The 20,116-nt window shown below is 50.6% G+C and overlaps 1 protein-coding gene across 4 annotated transcripts in view; it reads right to left on the reverse strand.

Annotated features, from left to right (window-relative positions):
- Positions 1-10,960: 10,960 nt before the first annotated feature.
- Positions 10,961-20,116, reverse strand: part of DENND2A (DENN domain containing 2A) — a 99,261-nt gene continuing 90,105 nt past the window's right edge. For all 4 annotated transcript variants that reach the window (XM_055591095.1, XM_055591094.1, XM_055591097.1 and 1 more), the window contains 6 exons: positions 19,239-19,416; positions 17,159-17,200; positions 14,279-14,396; positions 13,646-13,897; positions 12,160-12,246; positions 10,961-11,300 (listed from right to left, as the gene is read on the reverse strand). In XM_055591095.1, coding sequence (XP_055447070.1) covers positions 11,269-11,300; positions 12,160-12,246; positions 13,646-13,897; positions 14,279-14,396; positions 17,159-17,200; positions 19,239-19,416 — 709 coding nt within the window. In that variant the 3' untranslated portion in view covers positions 10,961-11,268. The remainder of the gene's footprint in view (positions 11,301-12,159; positions 12,247-13,645; positions 13,898-14,278; positions 14,397-17,158; positions 17,201-19,238; positions 19,417-20,116) is intronic.

A 20,116-nucleotide genomic window follows, 5' to 3' on the forward strand; every position in this document is an offset into this window, starting at 1 on the left:
CCTTCCAAAGAAATCCCAGGGCTGATCTCCTTCAGAATGGACTGGTTGGATCTCCTTGCAGTCCAAGGGACTCTCAAGAGTCTTCTCCAACACCACAGTTCAAAAGCATCAATTCTTTGGCGCTCAGCCTTCTTCAAAGTCCAACTCTCATATCCATACATGACCACTGGAAGAACCATAGCCTTGACTAGATGAACCTTTGTTGGCAAAGTAATGTCTCTGCTTTTGAATATGCTATCTAGGTTGGTCATAACTTTCCTTCCAAGGAGTAAGTGTCTTTTAATTTCATGGCTGCAGTCACCATCTGCACTGATTTTGGAGCCCAGAAAAATAAAGTCTGACACTGTTTCCACTGTTTTCCCATCTATTTCCCATGAAGTGATGGGACTGGATGCCATGATCTTCGTTTTCTTAATGTTGAGCTTTAAGCCAACTATGGCACCCCACTCCAGTACTCTTGCCTAGAAAATCCCATGGACAGAGGAGCCTGGAAGGCTGCAGTCCATGGGGTCGCTGAGGGTTGGACATGACTGAGTGACTTCACTTTCACTTTTCATTATCTGCATTGGAGAAGGAAATGGCAACCCACTCCAGTGTTTTTGCCTGGAGAATCCCAGGGAAGGGGGAGCCTGGTGGACTGCCGTCTATGGGGTCACACAGAGTTGGACACGACTGAAGTGACTTAGCATCATTCACTCTCCACTTTCACTTTCATCAAGAGGCTTTTTAGTTCCTCTTCACTTTCTGCCATAAGGGTGGTGTCATCTGAATATCTGAGGTTATTCATATTTCTCCCGGCAATCTTGATTCCAGCTTGTGTTTCTTCCAGTCCATTTCTATCCAGAACCAGTCTGTTGTTCCATGTCCAGTTCTAACTGTTGCTTCCTGACCTGCATACAAATTTCTCAAGAGGCAGATCAGGTGGTCTGGTATTCCCATGTCTTTCAGAATTTCCCACAGTTTATTGGATCCACACATACACGGATTTAAAGATTATCATAAATGAAGTAAGTCAGACAGAGAAAGACAAATGCGATATCATATGTTAATGCATATACATGGCATCTAGGAAAATGGAACAGATGAACATATTTGCAGGGCAGGAATAGAGACAGACACAGAGGATGGGCCTGTGGACACAGGTGGGGAAGGAGAGGGCGGGACGAACTGGGAGATGAGGATCGACGTGTATACACTGTGCTGTGCTGTGCTGTGCTTAGCAGATTCTTTGCAACCCCGTGGACTGTAGACCACCAGACACCTCTGTCCATGGGGATTCTCCAGGCAAGAACACTGGAGTGGGTTCATAGATACACTATCATGTGTAAAATAGATAGGTAGTGGGAAGCCGCTGTGTGACCCAGGGAGCCCAGCCCAGTGTTCTGTGACAATCTGAAGGGGTGGGATAGGGGTGTGGGAGGGAGGCTCGAGAGGGAGGCGACACAGACACGTACGGCTGATTTCCATTGTGCAGCAGAAACTCACTCAGTGTTGTAAAGCAATTATGCTGCAGTAAAAAATATAAAACAGTGAGGGGCCTGCGGAAGTGTGGGGTGTGGTCTGGGACAGAATGTTCGAGCTGTTTCAGGTTTTGTTTTAGGGCCAAGATTCAGTGAACTATTTGAAGTCTGGATCCAGCCAGCTGATGAGTCTCTGGGAGGAGGATCCATTCGAGAGATACTGCTGGGAGTTTGGTGCGCAGAACACTCAGTAAAGCAGGGAGCGAAGGGTCGGAGGAGATGAGTCTATTAGCTGTTGTTGTGAAAATATGCTTCTCTTTTTAAATTTGTTTTTGGCCGCTCTGCCCAGCCTGTGGCTTGTGTGTTCTTGGTTCCCCTGCCAGGGGTTGAACCTGGGTCCTCTGCAGTGGAAGTGCCAAGTCCTAACCACTGGCCCCCCAGGGAATCCTGAAAACAAGCCCAATGAGCAGCGTATGAGGGGACTGTTAGTAAGACTTTGTGGTAATTATGTTATTGGTCACAGGAGTTGCTGGGGCAGTAGCCACCCCGCTACCAGAGCCGAACCCTAAGAAGGTGGAGGAGGGGTTCTCTCTCCTGAAGGGGGGGTGTGAGCAGTGCTGTTTCTAATTTCTGCAGCCCCTTGGGTCCTGTAACCTGGGGTGGCTGCAGGCTCAGCTTACCCCACACACCAAGCTTACTCTCCTTTGTCCCCCAATGGCTGGTGTCGTCTTTTACTTTCATTGAAATATAGTTCACATACTACAAAGTTCACTTTTTTTTGGTCTTATTTATTTTAAATGAAACAAAGACGAATCTTTTAAATGATTAAAGTGTACACTCCGGGGACTTCCCTGGTGATCCAGTGGTTAAGACTTTGCACTTCGAATGCAGGGGGCACACGTTCCATCCTTGTTCGGGGAACTAAGACCCTTCAAGCTGCAAGCTGCAGCCTAACAATAAATAAATAGTAAAATTAAGGGTACAATCCGGTGGTTTGTGATACAGTCGCAAAGTTGCTGTGACTCTATTAGTTGTATAACCATCACCACTGTCTAATTCCAGAACATTCTCTCATCACTTCAAGAGCTCGCACCTCTCTTCGCCTGCTGTGGGCAGCAGCTTGGGTGATGCTGCAGCGGAGGAGCCGGGCTTCAGGAGGACTCAGACCCTCTCCCACACTCGACTTCAAGTGAGGAGGTTTCAGGGCTGCCCTGAAGGTCTTCGGCGTCTGTACGGGGCACTCAGGCAAGCTGTGGGGCCTCAGACTTTGGCAGGTGTGGGTGCTGGGAAGCTGCTTGGTGAGGCAGGCATGATGGAGACCAGGGTGGGATGGCAATGTCCCCGGGGGGCGGTGACATTCAGGACAGACCCCCCCCACCCCCACCAATGGCATCTTCCCCCCTCCCCCAGCACTGGTCTTAGCTCTGGAATCCACACTTGTGGGGTTATAGCTTAAGAGTCAGCCGTTGAAAATGCCTTATGGGGGTGACTCCCCAAACAGTTATCACCAGAGCCTGATTCTCTGAGAGAGCTTATCTCTGGGCCGAGGGAAGGTGGAGCTCTGAGGCTGGAGGAGGGACTGCCTTCTAGAAAGCAGAGGAAGGAGGGAAGATGAAGGGTTAGCAAAATTCTGCTGGGCCAGGCAGACCACATGCACTTGGTCTTGTTCTCAGCCTCCATTTGTTATCCCCACACCTCTGAGGAATTAAAGGCCTCCTTCACCACCTCCTGGACCAGTCCTGCAATGGTAAGAACTCAAAGTTATAAGATATATTACTTTCCTGGGCTTCCTAGGTAGCTCAGTGGTAAAGAATCTATCTGCCTGCCAGGCAGGAGACACAGGTTCAATCCCTGGGTCAGGAAGATCCCCTGGAGAAGGAAATGGCAACCCAGTCCAGTATTCTTGCCTGGAAAATCCCACGGACAGAGGAGCCCGGTGGGCTACAGTTCGTGGGGTCACAAAACAGTCAGACACGGCTTAGTGACTAAATATTAACAACAACAGTATTTCTTTCCCACGTAGACTTAGAAAGTGTTCCCAGGATCAGTGTCTGGAGAGTGAAAGGAAACAATTGCATAGAGGAAGAAGTTGGTGTTTATCCTGTAGAAATACGGTGTGGACGATACATGTGTGTGCTCAGTCATGTCTGACTCTTTCAATTCTATGGACTATAGCCAGCTAGGCTCTTTTGTCCATGGAATTTCCCAGGCAGGAATACTGGAGTGGGTTGCTATTTCCTTCTCCAGCGGATCTTCCCGACCCAGGGATCAAACCTGCATCTCTTGCATCTCCTGCATCGGCAGGCAGATTCTTTACCATGGCAATGCCTGGAAAGCCCTTGGATAATATATTTGTTGTTGTTTAGTGGCTCAGTCATGTTTGACTGTTTGTGACCCCATGGACTGTAGCCCACCAGGCTCCTCTGTCCATGGAATTTCCTAGGCAAGAATACTGGAGTGGGTTGCTATTTCCTTCTCCTCTTCCCAACTCAGGGATTGAACCCAGGTCTTCTGCATTAGCAGGCGGATTCTTTACCATTGAGGTTAATTTAATTGCACAGAATATAAATGCATTGCAAAGTTATTGCTATGGGCTTTTTAATTGTTTTTCTAAGAAAGCAGGCACATGACATAAAATCTGATAGTTAAATCATTTTTAAGTTTACAGTTCAGTAGCGTTAAGTACATTCACATCATTGTGCAATCATCACCTGCTTTCTGTTTTTACATTTTGATGTGGCTATAAAGTGCACGACAGAGACCATCCCCCTCGGTATGGCAGGGCCCTTACCCTCCACATACCCCCAGAAGGCAAATGTCCCCATCTCGAGAGAGGGGGCTTTCGACAGCCATCTGCTTCCACAGCTCCACCTCCACACAAAGTGGGGCCTGACCAGCCTTGTGGGACCATTTGGGTGGACAGAGCCAGGATGCGGAGCCCACGGACCCCACACTGCTGGGAAGGCACCGACCCCTGACCCTGTGAGTCACCCTAGCTTGGCTGACCCTGGCTTGGCCTTGGCAGGGCTGCATGCCACCTCAGCTCCCGCCCAGAGCTTTCCCAGGCTGGATAAACCAGGGCAGAGAGGGGAGAAAAGCGTCCTCAGCCTGGGAACCACTGGGGCTCTGGTCACCCAGGGCAGCTGTCAGCTGGCCAGGCCCTGCCCTTCTTAGGACCCACGTCAGCTGCCCCCTGGCTTGTCAGGTCCGCTGCCACCCAGAGCCCCTTCAGATAAGAAGCCCTTTCACACCTGTCCAGGGGCCACGACAGCAAAGGGTGGGTCCGCCTGAATCTGCCAGAAAAACAACTCGGCCCACATTCCGCCCATGCAGGTCAGGGAATTAGCTCCGTGGCAGGAAGGACAACCTGTGGTGAGGTTTGGTTGCAGGACTACTGAACTGTGGGCTCTCAGGATTATGGTCAGGCAAGGAGGGGTGAACGTTGAGGGCAAGGAGACTCAGAGGGGCAGGTAGGGAGCCCAGCGTTGATCAAAGGTGAGACGGCTCCCTGGCCCCATGTCAGGGAGGTTGGCAGCAGGCCTCTGCTCACTGTAGCCTGGAAGAAGTTACAGGCTGGCAGCGCAACCCCATGCAACAGCTGGGTGGGGGTGAGGCGTGGCTGCCGGACAAGCCAGGGAGGGAAGTTAATTGGCCTTGACAGGCGCCAGCAGTTAAGCGGCCCTTCTCACCTGCCTACTGCTTTCCTTACTAACCTTTGCTCGGCCAGGAATCTCCCCTTCCTCCTCTGCCTGTTCCAGCCCGTCCCAAGCAGCCAAGTCTGAACTCTCAGCTCATGTCAACCCCCCTGAACTCTGAGCTGAGGCTCCAGCTTCCGCCCGCCCTGCCCTCCTCTGAGTTCACTCCCGCAGCCATCTCTCCTCAGGATTTTGGCGGGGGAGGGTCTAACCTGTACCGTGGTGGGTTTGCTTTTAAGCCTAGGCAAGGTGATTAATGCGCATGCTGTCGTGTCCAACTCTTTGCGACCCCATGGACTGCAGCCTATCAGGCTCCTCTGTCCTTGGGGTTTTCCAGGCAAGAATACTGGAGTGGGTTACCATTTCCTTCTCCAGAGGATCTTCCCGACCCAGGGATCGAACCTGGGTCTCCTGCATTGACAGGTGGATTCTTTACCACTGCACCCCCCACCCCCCAAAAAAAACACAACCTGAATTTACCAGGTCTGTGGACTCTTGTAAGCTTTCGTCAATATTTTTGTTCTTTAAAGCATTTCAGCTCTTATGTAATACTGAACTTGGGCCATGTGTGCAAAAGTCTTAATTTCAAAACTTGGCCCTAAGATTACTGTCAGTGAAACTTACAGGATAATTTACATATAAGGGAGGAGATTGGGTCACCTGAAGAAGTGAGTCATCTAAGACAGAGACCTGTTAAGTACTTGAAGATATTTGGGAAACTTGCAGCCATTCAAGGGCTCTAGGGCTTTAGTCCCAGATAAGTCAAGGTGGATTCCAGGCATCTGTACTTAATATCCCAGGTGGATCTGATGCAGGTGATGCCAATCACCCCTGAGAAACATGGGGTCCCCTCAGAGGTATGGCTGGAAGGTGATGGATATAGTTAAGAAAGCTGGAATCTGTCTGAAGAAAGGGAGGGAACATAGGAAAAGCCGGCACCCCTCATACCTTGTGGGCAGGAGTATAAAATCCTGTAACCTCTGTGGAAAACACTTTGATAGTGCTTCAAAAATTTAAATGTAGATATTAACCTATGACTTGGCGATTCCATTCGTAGGTATATACTTGAAGAAATTGAAAACAGGTACTCAAACCAATGGGTTTCCCAGGTGGCTCCGTGGTAAAGAATCTGCCTGCTATGCAGTGGAATTCCATCCTGGGTCAGGAAGATCCCCTGGAAGAGGAAATGACAATCCACTCCAGTATTCTTGTCTGGAGAATCCCATGGACAGGGCAGCCTGGAGGGCTGCAGTCCATGGGATTACATAGTCAGACACAACTGAGCATGAACAACTCAGTCCACTATTCAAACAAACACATGCGTGCGTGTGCATTAAGTTGCTTCAGTCGTGTCCGACTCTGCAACCCTATGGACTGTAGCCTGCCAGTCTCCTCTATGGAATTCTCCAGGCCAAAATACTGGAGTGGGTTGCCAAGCCCTCCTCCAGGGGGTCTTCCTGACCCGGGGATTAAAACTGTGTCTCTTACATCTCCTGCATTGGCAGGCAGGTTCTTTACCACTAGCACCACCTGGGAAGCCCCAACAAATACATGAACACGTTTGTTGCAGAACTATTCACAATAGCCAGAAGGTGGAAAAAACCCAAGTATCCATTGAGTGATGAATGGACTTCTGTGTTACGTGAATTTCCCCCCAATAAAATAAAACAAAGGAAAAAAAATGGAGGGCAGGGGTGGGGGCAGGGGAAATGTCCAGGGGAACAGACCCGCTGTGAGACAGGGAAGTCTGTTGGGCTCCCCTCCCCTCCTGGGGAGATATCCCTGCAGACTCTCCAACGCCTTTGCTCTGCTTTCCTACTCACCAAGCAACCTTCTGATTATTAATGTGGTCTCCTAGGAGCTTGGTGCTTGTGCTGAAAACAAGATATCTGAGCTACCGGAAGTGGCTGTTACAGTCAGGAGCAGGCTGACGTCTCCTGATGAAGTACTCCTTTGACTTGGAGGGGTACCCATGCATCTCTGCTGAGCTTGTACAGAGTCAGTACAGTCCCACCTTAATACTACTGTGGGAATTGTTGCTTTGGTCAGCAAACATTTACTGAGAGATGACTCTGTGCCAGGCACTGATTTTAGGCTCTGGGAATTCAGCATTGAACGTGATGGACACAGTCCCTTCCCTCATGATGCTTACGTTCAAGTGATCAAATAACACACATGATGAACTGAACACGTGTGCATGCATGCATGCATGCAAAGTCGCTTCAGTCGTGTCCAACTCTATGAGAGCCCATGGACTGCAGCCCACCAGGCTCCTCTGTCCATGGGCTTCTCCAGACAAGAACACTGGAGTGGGTTGCCAAGCCTTCCTCCAGGGGGTCTTCCTGACCCGGGGATTAAAACTGTGTCTCTTACATCTCCTGCATTGGCAGGTGGGTTCTTTACCACGACTGCTACCTGGGAAGCCCGCACTGAACATAGTAATGGGCAAAAAGAAATAATAAATAGCAGATCTTCTCATTGTTTTTGGTCTGCATGAGAAAATGTTTGTGTGATAATTTCTAAGAACTCACTTTCCCTTGTCTCAGCAGTGGTGACAGCCGCCTTCTCTTTCAGATGCCCTGTCTCCCGCCAGTTACCAAGACATGCCAGCCACACCTGCTCCCACTCATCCCTTCCCTTGCCCACCAGTGTCTCGGATAGTCTACAGCAATGAAACCCACCCAGAAGTCCTGCTCCAACTGGTTTTATGACCATGTGATTGACCCTGAATTGAAACATGATAATGGAATGCTTCTAAATACACATTCTTCTTGGAAAATGTATGAAGTTTTTCTCTTAATTTTTTTAATGGAATCAGAGGACTTGGTTCTTGGACAGACTGTTGGTGTGAGGGAAGACGAAAAGGTTGAGTGGCCATGTTCTAACACACCCATGCTTCTTGGTCACACTTGGTTTCTAAACCCAAATAGCATTGTCCATTGAAGGTCTGCCCTGGACTGTGAGCAGGGAATCATAACCCTCTTTTTTTCTCTGGTTTCTGATGCTCCCCATCCTCAGTTACCACTTTGCAAAGTGAAGGCACTTCCTTAGCTGGTTTAGCTTAAACTTAGGCAGAGGAGGGTGGGAGGGATGTTGGTAAGGTGAGCTGCACCCAGTGATATTCTGCTCCTGGGCTGGGTCCACGGATGTGGTCCTTTGTGAAAGTTTGTCATGCTGTGTAGTCATGATCTGAGCACTCTTCTGTAGATATATTTACTTCAAGCAAAAATGAAAATAGGGGCTTCCCTGGTGGCTCAGTGGTAAAGAATCCACCTACCAGTGCAGGAGACACAGACGGGTTTGATCCCTGGTCCGGGAAGATCCCACAGGCCATGGAGCAACTAAACCTGTGTACCACAGCTACTGAGCCTGTGCTCCAGAGTCCATGCTCTGCGACAAGAGAAGCTGCCGCAACAAGAAGCCCGCGCACCGCAGCTAGAGAGTAGTCCCTGCTCGCCACAACCGGAGGAAAGTCCGCGCAGCAACAAAGACCCAGTACAGCCAAAAATAAGTAAATAAATAACTTTTAAAATAGAAAACAAGGCATAGGTACTAAGAAACTTTTACAAAGATGCTTTTCTCAATGCTTTTTATGATATTAAAAATTGGAAATATCTTGCATTCATGAGAGGATTGGTAAAATATCGTTTATCATGTCTGTAAAACAGAATATTACATAGCCACTAGAAATGTTGACAAAAGTGTATATTTATTCACTGAGAGGTGTTGAATAAACAATATAATATGAAATAAGTTAGAAAAGAAAGTATATTCTAAAATATTAAGGAAGTGATCATCTTTGGGCAGAATATTGGTGTTAATGAAGTTAACTAATCTGAGGCACTTGTTACAAATTCCTGAGTCCCCACACCGAGATCCTCTTTCAGTCTTCCCCAACCCCCAGTTATACATATCTATAAAATTAAATAAATAAATTTTCGCTCAGTTGTGTCCAACTCTGCGACCCCGTGGACTGTAGCCTACCAGGCTCCTCTGTCCACGGGATTCTCCAGGCAAGAATATTGGAATGGTTTGCCATTTCCTTCTCCAAGGGATCTTCCGGACCCAGGGATTGAACCCAGGTCTCCCACATTGCAGGCAGACACTTTACCCTCTGAGCCACCAGGGAAGCCCTACATATCTATATATATATACATATCTGTACACCTAGGTAATTGCTATGTTTCTATCCTTTTGGGGGGGCCTTGGACCCCTTTCAGAATCTGATGTAAACTATGGATTCTTGCCCCCCAAACGAATGGACACACCAAATCTTGGATACAATTTGGAGGACCATGACTTTAGTTAAAAATCCCTAGTATGGGGTGAGAGGCCGACCTCTCCTCGTTTTCCTTTCCTTCTTATTTTTTCTCGGAAGACTCTTTGCTCCCATCTCCTTAAAGGTCAAGAACCTCTGCCGGGCAGCCCAGGCCCCAGGGTCAGAGCACATTCCTTTTGTGTGTTTTTGTAGGGTTCCCGGTGCCACCCAGAGGGAACCCACCTGGTGGGGTACCAGGCAGCGGGTTGGCCGCGGGGTGGCCCTGAGGCCTGCTTTAAGAGTGTGCCTGTATCACCCAAGGCTCTCCTCCCACCGGTGCAGGATAGCGCCCCCCGGAATGCAGCCTTCTCCCAACCTCCTGCCTCCTCCCCTCTGGCTGTACGAGTCTGAGGAAGCCGTCCGCAGAGTTTTGATGCTCCTTTTTTTCTAACTTTGTATTTTGTATTGGGGTATAGCCGATTAACAAAGATGTGACAGCTTCAGGTGAGCAGTGAAGGGACTCAGCCATGCATAAACATGCAGCCATTCTCCCCCAAACTCCCCTCCCATCCAGGCTGCCACATAACACTGAGCAGCGTTCTCTGTGCTGTACAGTAGGTCCTTCTTGGTTATCCACTTTAAATATAGCAGTTTGTACACGTCTGTCTCCAACTCCCTAACTGTCCCTTCCCCCCAGCCTCTCCCCCACCTCTCCCAGCAACCACAGGTTCCGTCTCTAAGTCTGTGAGTCTCTTTCTGTTTTGTAAGTTCATTCGAATCATGTATGTACCCAACATTGAAGCTTCTTCTTGACAACAGAAGTCCCTCCATTCATCCTACATGTGTAGTGTGTACGACTTTACATGTGCTGCTCTGGGCCCTACACGGAGATGAGAAAATCTCCTGCAGTAAAATAGGAATGGGGTCGAGGCCGTGGCTTGTGGTCTTTAAGGTGAGCAGCATCGTAAACTTTAGGGCCCTAAGAATATTTTATTAACATCTTACGAAGAGACAGCCTCTTTTTGCGTGTACCTGTTAAAGTCGTGGACTCCCGGGCAGGGGCGGGCTCTGTGGCCTCTGAGGGGAAAAGAGGCCGTCCAGGAGAATCAGGACCGTTTGGGACCAGAGGCGTTGGCGACATGACGACAAGCGGGCTCGGCCAGCAGGTGGCGTCACCGGCCGGGCTGAAAGAGCCGTTCATCCCAGGAAACCAAATCCTGCTGCTGTCCCCTGTCCTCCTTTCCAGCACGGACCTCACTCCACTACCTGCGATCCTTTCCCCGAGAGGACTCCCACCCTGACACCCGCAGCGTGGGGTCTGCATTGCCCACGGGTGTCGCCACGGTGCTTCTCCCTTGACCCCCCCCAACCTGTCCCCAGTTCTGCCCCGGGGAGCATCTCGGTTCCAAGTCCCTGGGGGCCGCTCCTTCCCCGTCTCCTCCTCTTGGCTCCAGGGTGAGCTGTCAGGCAGGATGAACCCGGGAAAGGTTCATGACACAGGGCAGGACAGCTGTCTTAGCCTTGGCATAATAACAAGAAAACCCAAACACTTTTCTTCTTTTTTAATAGCTAAGATTAAAAAAAAAAAAACACCCCAAATCCAACAACCCAAAACAATCCCTTTGAATGTGCCTGGTCCCAGGTCCCATTTCCAGTGCTGTTCTGAAGAAGCTGCCTACCGGCAACTCTGGGGTCCTGTTCCTGGGGACAGCCCAGGGATGAGCAGAAACCATCCAGGCCTTTATCCCAGCACCTGGGACAACCAAGGACTGACTTCTCAGGAAGACCACCAGGACTGTTTTTAAGACATGTGGTTGCCCTGGGAGGAAGATTTCCCTAGAGTCTGGGTTGAGGGCTATTTCTTGTGGAGAAACTTCATTTTATTGCCTAAAAAAAGAAAATGAGAACATTGCATCAGGCAGACAAGAGGAGCCGAGTTAAAATCGTGCCCTTTTCACACCAGCTGTGGTGTGGACAACTGGGGCTCCCACACCACCCCCGAGCTTCACCCCAGGGCCCAGGAGAAGTTGGGGGGATCCCCCTGCCTGGGTGCCCCCTGCACTCATGTGCCTCCCCTGTGAACAGGGATCTTTTGAAGGGAAGACTGTCAGAGCTGCAGGCTGTCAGTTGCTTCCGAAATGGTGACACAGGAAGCATGGACTGTCACGCCTCCCTGGGAGCCCGGCCTTGCAGGAGGTCGGCGGTCCCTTCCCAGGCACCGGCCCCCTGGGTGAGGCTCCAAGCAGGACCCTGCAGGTCCTCCGAGGCGCTGGCCTCACCGGGGCCCGCTCTCTCCTTCCCTCACGCTTTTCACTTTCTTCTCCTCGTCCATTTCCTAGCAAGGGCCTGTTTTGGCTGGTTAAACTGCAGTCCTTGCTGAAATTTTTACATTTCCACTTTTCAGGGTCATCTGGAGACTGGCCCAGGTCTCTACCGCCAGGCCCCCTTCTCTGGTTCCATTCATCATACTTCTAAGCCCCACTCCCCAAAACACTGAAGATGTGGGGGGTAAGAGTGAAAGAAGAGCAACATAGCCGGGGCCCAAGAGGGCAGGGAGAGGGCTGTGTGTCCTTAGCTTCTGCTCCGAGGACAGGGCAGAACAGGAGGGTGGTATGATGCCAACTGGGCCCAGTGGGCGCAGGCCTCAGAGTTCAGCGTCATGAGCCCCGGCCCCGGTGGCAGGAACTGGCCAAGACCCCGTGGCCCCCGGGGGCTGCTGCCGGGAACCTAGACCCCTGGGCCTCACCTAGTCCCTTCAGGAACTTGTTGACACCGCTGTGTTCTCCGCTGGGGAGTGTTTCTAGGTACTCCTGGGCTCGGACCTCAAATAGACCTGTTGACGAGAGAAATCCCAACTGCTTTAGCTCCTTCTCTTGGTGCTTCTGCACGCGTTCGTTTCCTTACTGCCTCAAACAAGAGAAACCTTGCTGCTGAGACGGAGCTCTGCTCTATAAACATGCTCTGAATCGTAAGATTTAAAAGGTTTTTTTCCTGACCTTATAATTGCCCAGCCTCCTGTCTTTGGAAAGCTGTAAAGCTAGCTCGTGCATGAAGTCCTATTTTTCCTGAACGAACACCTTCCAAGCACCTGCACTGTGTCAGGCCCCTGGTTTCAGAGAAGAACCAGATGGTCCCGGTCCTTCCCTTCTCCTTGAGATCTCCCGTAAGAGGGCCCCTGGCAAGTGGCCTGCCTCCTGGGAGCCTTGCTGCTGTCTAGGGACTCAGGAGGGCGGGGTGGGCAGGTCACCTCAGCGGGCAGGGACCTTCAGTTCTCGCCCAGGGCTGGAGCCTCAGGCTACTGTCTTCATCTCCCCCTGATCTTCTATCAGACAGTGATCTGTGGGTGTACCCGGCAGGTCTTCTAGTGAATTCTTTCATCAGGAGTTGTGTGCCTCCTCCTAGGCTCCAATCCACCTTCTTTTGTCTCTCCGGATACCCTCGTCAGAATCATCTGAAGTATGACAGTCCCCCTTTCTGCAATGCACAGAGCTCTGGGGGTGTGGAGCTTTGCTGCCTTAGCTCAGGGTCTGCAATTGCGGGACCAGAGGACACCCAGGCCTGGGCCAGCTGCTCCCGCATCCCCAACCCTCGTCACTGGGTGGCCTCTCCTCGGGGTTAATCATCTATCTCTCTGGTCCTCTGGCCTAGCTCCCACCTGGGGCAGCCTTTCCTGATATTTCTAGCTTTCAGATTCCCCAGACGACTTCAAGAGCATGGAAGAAAGAGACAGGAACGGTTTCATCCTCTTTCGCACACTTCCCGGTCCTGATCTCTAGAGGCGTGATGGAACCCAGCAACAAGGACAGGGACACTGAGGGAGACAAGGAGAACCTGAGGAGCAGGGGACGGGGTGGGTGAGTGTGTGTGTGTGTGGACAGAGGGCCCTCGGACTCCCCAGGCTGGGGGGGTGGGGGTGGGTCTCTGCTGTCCTCCTTCCCCACGGCCAGCCCGCTGGGTGTCGGTGGCAGCACATGGAGCAGAGGGTGCGGGCCAGCCTCTCCTCCTCTGTCCAGCCCCAGGGCCCAGGGAAGAGGGGGAGGAAGGAGGGCAGAAGGGACAAGAGGATATGGAGGAGAGATGCCACAGAGAGAGGAGGGAAAGGGTGTCCCTAAGAGTCTGGTCAAGCTGGGGAGACGAGGACAGAGGAGAACTCGCACCAGAACTGGAAGTGGGGTTCTGGGCGTGGGGAGGAGAGGGAAAGCGACACCCGAGGAGACGGCAGGGCCCCCGACCTTTGGCGTCCTGCCGGCGCAGCTCTCGCTCCTGGATGAAGCCCCGGAACGTCTGGGTCTCCATGAAGACCTCCAGGAACCGGCGGAGGCTCTTGGAGGAGACGGCTTTGCGGAAGGCCTCTCGCTGCAGCTGCAGGGTCCTCTCCTCGCGCTCGCCCACCGTCAGGAACAGCGAGTAGTGGCCCACGATCTCCACGAAGAAGCGGACAAAGGCTTCAGACACCACCTCGTTCAAGGGGCTGGACTCAGGGCCTGAGCAGAGCAGGGGAGGACCAGGACCGCTGAGGGCGGAGGCAGAGCCTCTGGGATAAGCCAGTCAGAAAAGACAAGGATGCTATTCCAGGTTCCTGGAAGGCCGACCGTGATGATCCATGAAAGAGGTTCCCCACAGTGAGCCTGTCATTTCTTCCCTACCTTTAAACAGATTTTTTAGAGCTAAACTGGGGGTGGGGTGGGAAAGGTTTTTCCTACAACTCGCTGCTGAAGGGGATGAACGCCAGCCTCTCTCCTTGTACACCTCGCTGCCCATTTTCCGACTTAACCCCATGTCAAGTGGACATGCCCATAGTCCATTGCTCCCTGACTCCAAGGATGGAGGCGGGGGTGCAGTCTGGGAGGTGGCTGAGCATTTACCTCGCTTGCCATCCGGGGGCCCATCATCCTGCTCACTAGCCAGGTCATTCCTCTGCTCCAGAATGTGTTCCAGGGCTACCTGAAGCTTCCGGGGCAGAATGGAGTCCTCATCGTCCATCTGTAAAACAGAAAAAATGGGAGTCATTGTCCCAGCATTTCCCGGGACGGTGGCTGCACCCTGGCCAGATGTACACAGCGGATTCTTCAGGGCAGGCCCGGCACGGTTCCTGGTTTACTGGAGAGAACGCAACTTCGAACCAGAGGCTTGAATCTTGATTCCACTCTTAACAAGCTACAGGAGCCTCAGCTTCCCCATTTGGTAAAACGGGTTACCTCACTGTGAAGATTAAATGCAACAAATAAGATGGCGATGTATGAAACTGAAGAAGATATAAAATAAATGGAAAGATATTCTGTGTTCATGGATTGAAAGAATAAATAGTTAAAATGGCCATGCTACTCAAAGCCATCTATAGATTCCATGCAAATTCCTATGAAAATTCTAATGATGTTTTTCACAGAAATAGAAAAAAAAAATCCTAAAATGTGTATGGAACCATAAAAGACTGAATAGCCAAAACAATCTTAGGAAAGAAGAACAAAGCCGGAGGCATCCTAAGTCCTGATTTCAAACTTTATCATGGAACTATAGTAATCAAGACAGTATGGGTGTTATTGTTGTTCAGTCGCTCAGTCCTGTCCAAGTCTTTGCATCCCCATGGACTGTAGCACGCCAGGCTTCCCTGTCCTCCCCTACCCTCTCCTGGAGCTTGCTCAAACTCACGTCCATTGAGTTGGTAATGCTATCTAACCATCTTATCCTCTGTTGTCCTTTTCTCCTTCTGCCTTCAGTCTTTCCCAGCATCAACTGGCATAAAAACAGAAACACAGACGAACAGTGGAGGTCAGGGAGGCCTGGCACGCTATAGTCCATGGGGCTCAAAGAGCTGGACACGACTGAGTGACTGAACAACAACAAGATAAACAGAACAGAATCGAGAGGCCAGAAATAAACCCATTCATATACGGTCAATTAACACTTGACAAGGGCGCTGAATATTCAAGGGGAAAAGGGTGGTTGCTTACCTAAATGGTACTGGAAAAACTAGACATACATATATGAAGGAATGAAACTGAACCCCTATCTTGTACCTCTCCCCCAGATTATGTGGATTTAAAAAAAATGGATCACAGACTTAAATGTAAGACCAGAAACTGTAAAACTGCTGGAAGAAAATACAGGTGAAAAGCTATTTGACACTGATCTTGGCAACGATTTTTGGGGATATGACACCAAAAGCACAAGCCACAAAAGCAAGAATTAACAAGTCGGAGTCCACACTGAAAAGCTCCTGCGCAGTCAAACGACCAGTCATCCAAACAGAAAGGCAGCCTCCAAAATGGGAGAAAGTAAGAACACACACACATACGTATATTCGCACGATGGAACAGTATTCAGCCACAAAAGAAAGACATACCGCCTTTGTGACTACACTCATAGGCCTTGAAGACACAATGCTGAGTGAGGTAGACCAGGCGGCAAAAAATAAATACTGTGCGTTCCCCCTTATATGCGGAATCTAAAATACTGAACTCAAAAAATTAATTAAAAAACTGAACTCACAAAAACAGAGTAGAGAGGTGGTTACCAGGGGTGAGGGGTGAGGAAAAGGGCAAATGTTGGTCAAAGGGCACAAATTTCCAGCTAGAAAATGAGTAAATTCTGAGGCATCTAATGTCTAGTTTGGTGACTATAGCTCAAGTACACTTAAACGTTATTGAGAGAGTAAATCTTAAGTGCTATCCCCCCACACACAGGTAATTATGTGACGGGATGGAGGGGTTAACTAATTGTATTGTGGTTCTAATTTCTCAACGTATATGTATATCAACTCATCATGTTGTACGTCTTAAATTTAAATATGTTATTTGTCAATAACAGCTCAGTAAGGCTGGGAGGAATTAAATGCAACACAATTAACTTGAGAAAGTTCCCTGCACCTAAGTGGCTACTCAATAATTGTTTCCCAATGCTCCACCCCGCAAGGTGGCTAATTCTGATCAGGGGGCTTTGGTCAGGGCAGATGACCAGTATGATTGAAAGCTGGCTTTATGATCTGGGTCTCAGAGCCGGAGGGCAGTGGGGATGGGCCTACCCAGAGGGCCCTTGGAAAGTGAAAGTAGATGGAGCTAATAATAAAAAACAGCATTATCATGCATAACTTTTCAGCAGCCACTCCAAGTTTATTTATTTGGCCATGCCACGGAGCGCGTGGGTTCCCCCACCAGGGACTGAACTGCACCCAACCCTCATTCTCTGATAATGAAAGTAGTTTATGACCATTATAAAAAATGTATGAAAATATTAAAATAATCTAAAATTGCTCATAATCTGTCTCCTTTTCAGTCTCCCACTCTAAGACAACCAGAATTGATGTTTTGATGAGTTTTCCTTTCTATCTTTCTATATATATGTATTTTTCCCCTCATTTCTATCCTTTAAAAAACAACATCAGCAAAGTAATGTATATAATTTTTATCCTGATTTTTCCACTTCGTATTATATCATGAAATTTGTTGCCAAATATTTAAAGGCATGTTGAAAAAGGTTAAGTGTCTACAGTTATAACCTATATAAAGATTCTATCAGCAAACCATTTTGTGACAGAGCCCATGGGAATCAATCCTTTGTCCAAACCCCTCTTCTTTGGCCCCTGCCTTCTGTCCTGTCCTCAGTCAAGCCCTGGCCGGGGACTGCCCCAGCCTGCTGGCCTGCTTTGGGATTCCAGGCCCACCACAGAGCTGCAAAGGCGAGCTCTAAACATCAAAGAGGTGCAAACAGAGCAAGCAGTGGTTGAAGCTGGGTTGCTTCCTACTCACCTGCCTGAGGAACCGATTGTTGACGAGGTCGACCACTAGGACCTACGAGGTGAGGAAAAGGGACTGTTACTGTTAGCAGGGAGGGCTTCCAGCATATAGAGACGGACTGTTAACCTTCTTTCTTTCTTGGCACCCAGGGAGGCAGCCGGGTGGGGGTGGAGTAGGCCAATTGTGGTTTTCTGACATTGCCACTGAAGCCACAGATGATGAAGGGGGAGGCGGGGAAAAAGCTTTCCAGACATGCATGCTTTCAACACTGTAACCGCAGGCTAGGATACATGTGGGCCAAAAGCTGGACTTCCTGCCCTGTTCCTGGACTGGCTAAGGCAGAGCCTCTCCGACTGTTTTTTAGCATGTGGGTCACTGAGTCAGAGAGGCTAGAGCCCCAGCTTGTTCCCATTCCACTGGATTCTGCCACCCCCGCCTGGCCTCCCCCTCCTACCTCCCAGTTACCCACTTAGTCTTGTCATTTCTCTTAATGGGATAAAAGGGGAGAGAACCAGAGGACTGGACCCAACGAGACAATAAGCCAAGCTGCAAGTGCTGGGCTTCCATGAGTCAAGGCTTTCAGGTAAAGCACTTTCGTCCTCCTTCCTCAGAGTGAGGCTGAGACCCGGGGCCACAACTAGGGAGAGGCAAGTGAAGGGACTAGGGCACAGAACTTAGGAAGGCGGCCACTCACAGGATCACACAGTGTGGACCACTGGCTATGATGGAGGACGAGTAGGGGGCCTGCATGCCCGCCGTCTTTCCACGACGGCAGGAACCACGGGCTGTAACACAGGAGCTGGGAGCTGAGAGGGGCTGTCCTTCCTTCTCACACCCTCTCCTGGGGGGGCGAACTGAGCCGTCTGCAGGCTCACAGGGCACCCAGGAAAACCCTCTGCAGTTCACAAACACACACTCAAAGACCTGAGTCTGCTGGTTAATCTTTAACAGGACTGTAGGACCACCTGGGCAATTAGAGGCGCTGCATTTCGGGACACCGGGAGGGTTCAGGCCTGGCTGTTCTGTGCAGCATCACTTAGTCCCCACGGTTCTGCTCTGACTGCTGGAAGCTCTCAGTACTGGAGACAGAAACCATTTAGAGAAAGGGGCTGGGACTCAATAATCATAGAGACGCTAAGCAGGGCTTTTCTCATTTGGATCCAGAACTCAATCCCTGAACACATTTAGCTTATTGCCTTTTTAACTGATATGAAAAACGACCTACTTATAGGAACAGAGTCCTTCTCAAGACTTTGTTATTGGCCCAAAGATGATTTCCAGTTACCATTAGCTCTTCGTGTGCTTTCTTCCCATGACAGAGGGGTGGACGGGGGAAGCATAGGGCAGATGGCTCTTTACCTGACTGCTGCTGCTGCTGCTGCTGCTGCTAAGTCGCTTCAGTCGTGTCCGACTCTGTGCGACCCCATAGACGGCAGCCCACGAGGCTCCCCCATCCCTGGGATTCTCCAGGCAAGAACACTGGAGTGGGTTGCCATTTCCTTCTCCAATGCATGAAAGCGAAAAGTGAAGTGAAGTCGCTCAGTCGTGTCCGACTCTGAGCGACCCCATAGACTGCAGCCTACCAAGCTCTTCCATCCATGGGATTTTCCAGGCAAGAGTACTGGAGTGGGGTGCCATTGCCTTCTCCGCTTTACCGACTAGGTGTATTAAAATCGAGTAAATCGTTGGTTGGGCTTCCCTGGTGGCTCAGAGGTAAAGAATCCACCTGCCAGTGCAGGAGACACAGCTTCCCATCCATGGACTGGGAAGATCCCCTGGAGAAGGAAATGGCAGCCCACTCCAGTATTCTTGCTTGGGAAATCCCATGGACAGTGGTCCATGGGGTTGCAAAGAGTGGGACACGACTCAACAACAGCAACAAATTGTTGACTGCAGCCTTTCTCAATGGGTGTACATGGCTGTAGGTACAGAGGGGAGACTGAGTCTGCACACAAGAGGTTCTGCTGAAGGTGACTTGGCAGGAGGGTGCCAACTCACAAAGCCATGGGGTCCCGCTACTCCCCTGACCCTGCCTGCGGGCAGAGCCACAGGCAGCCCCTTCCCCCTACCCCGGCCCCGACAGGGAGCTCACCTCCTCCAGCGGCAGCTCCCTGAGCAGCGGCAGTGAGCTGGTGAGCAGCCCGATGAGGAAGGGCGTTGGCGAGCACACGATGTCGATCATGGCGGGCGGCAGCACGGGGATGTAGGTGTGCTGCCAGGTGAAGGGGTAGATGGCCGCCACCATCGCGTGGCAGCACGTGGACAGGGTGCTGCGGCGGGACGAGAGGGGAGGAAGGGCCGCTTCAGGAGGCTTGTCCGCCTCCACGAAGACGCCAGAGAGAAGGGTTCACACGCCAGCCACACCTCCCCCAGCCACAGAAAAGCCCCAGACAACGAAAGCCTCCTTTCGCATGGGTGCTCCTTCTCTTAGTGAAGAGGCTTTGGCTTGGAGCCCATGTTCTCTCCGCCAAGTGTGAACACCTAGGTGTGGTCAGGGGAGACAGGGTGCGTCCTTCAGTGCTCAGGGGCAGCCGTCCGCTCCAAATGGCTCGGTTGTGTAAAAGCGAAATTCATATACTTCTTGCCCAGAATTCAAAACACAGAAAAATAACGTTGAGAGACAGACTCAGTCTCTTTTAAGGCAGGATGGTCACAGTGTAGCCTTGTACTGGCGAACGCTGAGCCTGACAATTGTGTGGGATTCACAAGGTTTTGCTCCGTGCCGGCATTTGTGCTCGGTTTGTGGAGTGAACGGGTGGATTACCTGGGAGCATCGCTTTATGTCATTTATGCGGAGCTGCAGCACAGTGGCGGCTGTCGGCTTCCGAGACGAGTGAGAGCAGACTTTCTCTTCCTCGAAATCGCTTATCACGAAGTGAGCCTGCTCCCAGCGGTTCCCCTCTCCTCTCATCCTAATATGCTGTTTCTAAAATGCTATGGGGTTGGAAGCTCTAGAAGCTTGTTAGAAGT

This window comes from Bubalus kerabau, chromosome 8 (assembly GCF_029407905.1).
Source record: "Bubalus kerabau isolate K-KA32 ecotype Philippines breed swamp buffalo chromosome 8, PCC_UOA_SB_1v2, whole genome shotgun sequence".
NCBI lineage: Eukaryota > Metazoa > Chordata > Mammalia > Artiodactyla > Bovidae > Bubalus > Bubalus kerabau.